The 7,059-nt window shown below is 38.6% G+C and overlaps 1 protein-coding gene across 1 annotated transcript; it reads left to right on the plus strand.

Moving 5' to 3' along the window:
- Nucleotides 1-1,022: 1,022 nt before the first annotated feature.
- snx18b (sorting nexin 18b) lies at nucleotides 1,023-4,714 on the plus strand. The gene is made up of 2 exons (XM_056736286.1): nucleotides 1,023-2,703; nucleotides 3,751-4,714. Exons 1-2 carry the CDS (start codon nucleotides 1,248-1,250, stop codon nucleotides 3,996-3,998), a joined length of 1,704 nt encoding a protein of 567 aa, XP_056592264.1. The 5' UTR covers nucleotides 1,023-1,247; the 3' UTR covers nucleotides 3,999-4,714.
- Nucleotides 4,715-7,059: the final 2,345 nt, after the last annotated feature.

The following is a 7,059-nucleotide window of genomic DNA, read 5'->3' on the forward strand; positions in this document are numbered from 1 at the left end:
TAACAGTGTAATGTTTTCAGCGGGGTGGCAACAGGGGTGGCAAGGACTTCGTCTGGGGTGGCAATTGCCACCCCAACTAGCCCTCTGGCTCCGCCACTGAGGAGCAATAATACAGAGGGTACCAATACAAAGTAACTGGTTTCAACAAAAGCTACTACCTGTTGAGAGAAAGGGTTAGTGTTTTTTTTATATTTATTTTTTAATTTGTCTGTCAAGTATTCACAGAAGAAATGGGTTTGAATTTTGTTAAATAGATTAAATAGAGAATAATACGTTATATCTATAAATCTTTATAAAAAATGGTATTTGTCTGTAAAATATTCACAGAAGAAATGGGTTTGAATTAGTATTTGAATATTGTTAAATAGATTAAATAGAGAATAACACGTTATATAAATAATTCCTTAATACAAACTGTTATTTTTCTGTCAAGTTCTCACAGAAGAAATGTTTTTTTAAGTAGTTTTTTGAATGTTGGTAAATAGATTAAATAGAGAATGAGACGTTACATATATAATTCTTTAATAAAAACTGTTATTTGTCTGTCAAGTATTCACAGATGAAATGGGTTTTTAAAGTAGTTTTTTAATGTTGGTAAATAGATTAAATGTGGAATAACACGTTATATATATATAATTCCTTAATAAAACATACATTTACATAATACAATAATTAGTTTATGAGCATCCTGTGAACTTTTGGAATATAGGATATTTTTAATATATAATATTTAATTTATATTCACATTTGAATAATGCACTGATTACTAATACATCGAGCATTAGATAACTTAAAAATCTTAAATAAATCTAATATTGACTAATAATGTTATTACAGCGTGTTACAAGAAAAGACATTGTAGAAATATATCATTTCTTGAAATGTAATGTTTTAGATCACGTCTATGGATAAAGACTGGTTACAGTCAGTCTGAATGAGATTTGGGGTTTATTCGCAACCCCGGGGTGATTATTCCGATTGGCTCCACCCTCGATTATTCTGCTCCGGACCGCAGAGCGCATTCAGCGAAGAGGGTCTGCAGTACACAAAACCTACAGACTTTTCCCCTACAGTCCTGTGAGTGGAATTTTCAACACGTTTTACATGGAAATGGCTTAAAAGCTTTTCGACGTGTGTGTGTAGACCGTACGTCGCCGAAAAAAGGCTGCTGTTTAAAAGAACGGCTCGGGGAGCGCATTAGCAAGAACTTTGGAAAGTGAGTCTAACCAACGTTTCCACGCGCAACTATGGCGCTCAGAGCGAGAGCTTTATACGACTTTATCTCAGAAAATCCCGGCGAGATCTCTGTGACAGAAAACGAAGTTTTAACTTTGTGCAGCGAGGAGGTTGTTGATGGTTGGTTGGAGGGCACGAACAGCAGGGGCGACACCGGACTCTTCCCTGCATCATACGTGGAAATGATCAAGACTGACACATCGCTACACGGCAACGGGACATCCGCTATTTCTGAAAATTACCACCAAAGTAACGCTAGTCCTCAGAGGAGGGACACCTCAACCGAATCGACGCCCACTCATTCCGCTACTTACGCGGGGCATCTTCAGCAACAGCAACGGCACAGTTTTCAGACGAGCCAAGATAGCGACGACGATTGGGACGAGGACTGGGATGACAGCGGGACGGCGGAGGGGCATCGCGCGACACCTGAAAAAAGCGGGAATGCTCAAGCTAGATATTCAACGTCGAGTTCTTCTGCGTCGCGGCGCGACAGCGCGCAACAGTCCAGAAGCACAGCAACCGTTGGAAAAAATCTCAACAGGTTTTCAACCTTTGTCAAGTCTGGCGGCGAAGCCTTCGTTTTGGGCGAAGCTTCAGCGTTGGTCAGAGATGGAGACAAAATATTTGTGGTTATGGGACAGTATGGGCCGGAATGGCAGGAGAACCCGGAACCGTTTACGTGTGTTATTGACGACCCAACCAAACAGACCAAATTTAAAGGCATGAAGAGCTATATGTCATATGGACTTACGCCCAGTCATACGCAGAACAAGGTCAATAGAAGATACAAGCACTTCGACTGGCTTTACGCCCGTCTCGTTGAGAAGTTTCCTGTTATTTCGGTGCCACATCTGCCAGAGAAACAGGCCACGGGGCGATTTGAGGAGGATTTCATCTCCAAGCGTAGGAAAGGTTTAATATGGTGGATGAATCACATGACGAGTCATCCAGTTTTATCCCAATGTGATGTTTTCCAGCATTTCCTTACGTGCAGCAGCAACGACGAAAAAGCTTGGAAGCAAGGCAAGAGAAAGGCAGAGAGGGACGACTTAGTTGGTGCCAACTTCTTCCTCATCATCTCCCCTCCAGCTTTGCCCCTTGACCTGCAGGAGGTGGAAAGCAAAGTAGATGGCTTCAGAACGTTCACCAGAAAGATGGACGAAAACCTCATACATGTCAACGTCACCATCAATGAATTTGCCAGAAAGCAGATAACAGGTTTTAAAAAGGAATACCAGAGAGTCGGCCAGGCCTTCAGACTATTAAATCAGGCCTTCGAGTTCGACCAGCAAGTCTACTCCGCTCCATTAAACAAGGCCATAGCACACACTGGAGAAGTGTACGAGACCATTGGGGATTATTTTGCGCAGCAGCCCCGACAGGATTTAGACCCCATATCCGATCTTTTAGCGATTTACCAGGGACATCTTGCAAACTTTCCGGACATTATCCATGTTCAGAAAGGTTGGGGAATTTTCTTGTGTGTTTGCTGAAGTGTGTGTGTTGGCATGCCATCAATTGTGGATGTAGGTCAGTGGGTCGCAATTTATGTCGCACGAGGTCAGTTTACGACGGAAAACACACTTTTGGTCAACCAGCCTGTGGCTATAATGCATACATTGGGAATAAAACTCGATGTTGTGCTGCTATTGCATGGTGTATAATAGAGTCAAGGAAATAGACAAATGAAAAAAACTATTTTGACTTCAATCCAGATAGAAATAAAACATATAAGGACACATGGATTAAGCAAAACGGTATCCTTTTTTAAAATGCAATAACTTAATACCTTATCGCAACCGGCCCATAGCAACAAGCTCAAGGCAGTGACAAAATAATGACACGTCCTGATTTCTCCCGGGTGCAACGAGGGCATAAGGGGCCTGTCCTTGCAGCATGGGATGTGGGTTGCTCTGGTGGACCGATGCCAACTTTGTTGTAATTCCCAAATCACTTTAGTGGGGGAAGTGTACGGCTCTAACAAAGTCTATTGCTTTGATGTGTAATGATGATATTGAATGATGTCATTCTTTGCCGCAGACTCATATTTCAGAATGTACGTCACGCAAATTGTTAATGCTGTTTACTATGATAAATTGCTTGCCTTTACAAAATAACTGACACTGGGAAATCTTTTGTGATGAAGGATCTATTCCTAAGCTTTGGGCCCCAGCACAGGGCAGCTGTGAATGCTTACATCACACGCATTCACTGTTTAACTCAATGATTTAGTTTTGCAAATGCCTTTAAAAAAGTAAAATAACAAAGCACACATAAATGTCTAGTAGCATAACTTGTGCAAGGAATACTGAAAGTTGTCATTGAGTTCATGCAAACTCAAATTCCAAGGAGATCTGTAAGCACTCAATCTGAGCCTTGACTGGTCTGAGCTTGCATTTTCATATGTTTGAGGTGGCAGAATCTCTTTAAATTGCAAACACTTGTTTGTGCGAGCGCACATTTTGAAATGGAATTCTGGATTACTCAATGCTTAAATTGTTGTTCCTCCAGGAGCCCTCACCAAGGCCAAGGAGAGCCAGAAACACGGGGAGGAAAAAGATGGAACTGCAGGAGGCGGCATCAACGAACGCTGCAACATCATCTCCTGCGCTACGCTCGCCGAAATCCAGCACTTTCACCGCGTACGCGTGCGCGACTTCAAGGCACAGATGCAGCATTTCTTACAGCAGCAGATTAACTTCTTTCAGAAAATCACAGGCAAGTTGGAGGAAGCCAGGGACATGTATGATCAGGCGTAAAATGATAAATTCAGGATAAAATAATACTACAAAAGAACTGAAAAAAACAAGAATTAAGAAACGTTTCTTTTATTATAGATGCATTCAAATACAGGTTTTTTATTTTTAGAATTGTTCCGGGTGGCCTTAAGGGATGTGTAATGTCAAAAATGTGTGCCAGAGATTGGGAGTCGTCATTAAAGAAATTCTTTCATTGTCTCTTCACCCTCATCTCATTCCTAACCTGTATGACTTGTTACAAATCTGCAAAGAATCATATTTAAAAATAACGCTGGTGAATAAACAACATTGCCCATCATTGACTTTAATGAACACTTAACCGCTGAGACATTTCTCAAAATATCTTCTTTTGTGCTCTGAATAAGGAAGTTTTATGACATGACGGTGAATAAACAACGACAGATCGTTTATTATTAGATTAAACTATCCCTTTAAATTGAATATTTTGTTATTAAAAATGAAGTAGCACATACTTGAGATTTTTCATAACAGTCATTTGGTTTTCATCAAGCTTGAACCCTTGAACCTTGAAGTGTAAAAACAATTTCAAGTTTACAGGTTTATTGTATTAGTACTTACGGTAAATAGTAAACAGCATAAATACTTCTTTATAACAAAGTGCCTGTGATGTTCTTTCTCTTAATCCATGGACTTGGTGACCCTAAATAAGAGTAAGTTTGAATGTCTTTTGTACTGTCTTTTTGCTCTCTGATTCATCTTAATACAAATATTGTGACGAATTTACCTTTTCATTGTCTCACTGTGTCAGACAGCATATCGTACATGATTGCTGCACAAATCCCTCTCAGTCTGTGCGAGTTTTACCTCACTCACGATCAATCTTTATCGAATCTGCTGCGAGGGAGAGGCCCGTGTCTGTTTTAAATTAAGTTAGTAAGAGAAAGACGAGACACAGTCTCTCAGCCCTGGAGGAGAAGTGCAAAGAAACAATGACCTAGAAAACATGGGCTGAACCCCCTTTATCTAGAAGACATTCCAGACGAGTCGAAGAGGATCACTCACGGGCTAGTTTACCAGCAGTTTCATTATTCAGTTTATGTCACTTAGAACTGTACTTCACATAGTTTGGCATAGCTAAAGCTTAAATGACATTGTTTAACATTTGTTATTGTGACCAAATACCAGCTGTTTAAAAAATGAAGTGAAACCGTAGAAAAAGCAGAAAAGAAAAACAGGAAAGCAAATGTAAGCATAAGGCAGATTCAACAAGCGCTTCGATCAAATGGCATCTTTAAGGAGAGTGATGTTATCAGTTGTGGTGCTTACTAAAGGACAAAATGAGTCGCCCTGAACAGTCATTGTCTCACTACAGCTGAATTATTTATAAGAGCTAAAGTTAGCCTTCTGTTTCCACACGCTGCCTTCTTCTCCATTCACACTTGGGTCACTAAACATGAAGAATTTACTCCCACGTTTCCCAAATATTACGCAACATAAGATCTAATGACTAAGACGGTTCACATCTGTGTTTGAGGGTTTTCTAAATCAAACATTTAAGCTGTTTCATCATCTGAATATTTGGCCTGTGGCTTGTTTGGGGATCAAGACACTTAGTAATTTGCAGGCCATAATAAGTATTCTAGAAACAGGGTTTTAAGTATTCTATAAAATTCCAAGTTAACTGTTTTACACTCTTCCAATGATTAAAAAGCAGAACTTTTATTCTACATTATAAAACTGTTCTGGTGCTTGATTCTTATTGGCCGAGCCGAGTTCTAAGCCGTCATAAAATACTAAACATCATTACATTTACTTTATTTTTTGAAACCTTGCTACGTATATGGAATAACCGTTTTATAAAAGCAATAAGTCCCGCAAAGCAGTGGTTTAAAGTGCATTTTACAACAGCTAAGGGGGTTTTAGACACTCCGCTTAGCGTTGTCCCACAACGCCCTTAACTGTTATAAAAGTTGCTTCTTGGGGCTTATTGCTTTATTAATACCCAATGAGCGTTACATGAATACCATCATTAGCTCAGAAACACTTTCAATCACATACATAAATACACACATAAATATGAAGAGTTTGGCTTCAAAATGAGTTTTACATGAACGAAAATCATGTTTTTTATTGTGCATTGCAAATTAACATCAATCAAACTGTAGTTGGTTTGTTTTGGTTTTAACCAACTAACACAATAAACCACAATTAAAACAGATATGAAAAACTGAGGTATCTCATGTTGGAACCAAACTTCATATAAGCGTTCATAAATAGTAGTTGCAGCACAAAGAAAGTTCTATGTATTACAAAATATCAAACAGTGTCGTATGTCGCTAAAAACAAAATAAAATTATTAGACACATTACGCATTCTGTATATCCTACGAATGCCATGGTTGGAAAGTAGCATTGAAAATACATCCGTGGGGGAGGATTTGTTTTTGTGGTCAGTGTGATATTTTTAGTTTAGATACTACATAAAAAAATATTTTTTGAGTAGTTCCAGTTCCCTTTATTTCTTGCTTAGGTGACAGAATTTGTCCGCAGCAAACGTGACCGTATAAGTAAACTTTTGGTATTGAGAATACAGCATAATGCTATTGTTTTGTTATCAACATATACAGCAGTGTTTCTTAACAGGGGGACCTTGAGCCGCAAGGGGGTCCCAGCTAACCTCCAAGGGGATATCAAGATGACTTATATTTTAAAATTAGAGAAAATGAGCATTAAAATACACAAAAACTATTTTATTATATGGAAAATCTGATAAGGAAAAAACGTTTTCCAGTTAATATTAAGCTCTAAAATATATATTTAAAAATATATATATATATTGGGAAGAAGTTTTGAGTTTTTGTGAATGGGATCTTTGAATTTTGTTAAATAAAATGGCTTGCAGTCAACAAGGTTGAGAACCCCTGCAGTTGTTAAATAGCCTGTACTTCTTGAAATTTATGTACTGTAATATTAATGTGCATATGGACTTCTTTCACTATACCATTTATAAGCAATTTATCTGATAGGCTAAATTACTTATACTCTTGAACAAGATGCAACAAAATGATCTCAATGATGCCATAGATCAAGAACCATTTTAA

The sequence above is a fragment of the Triplophysa dalaica genome, chromosome 22 (assembly GCF_015846415.1).
Source record: "Triplophysa dalaica isolate WHDGS20190420 chromosome 22, ASM1584641v1, whole genome shotgun sequence".
NCBI lineage: Eukaryota > Metazoa > Chordata > Actinopteri > Cypriniformes > Nemacheilidae > Triplophysa > Triplophysa dalaica.

Coding starts and splice junctions, on each gene's coding strand:
- snx18b (XM_056736286.1), top strand. CDS start 1,248: ATGGCGCTCAGAGCGAGAGCTTTATACGACTTTATCTCAGAAAATCCC. Junction 2,704..3,750: donor CATTATCCATGTTCAGAAAG/GTTGGGGAATTT, acceptor TTGTTCCTCCAG/GAGCCCTCACCAAGGCCAAG.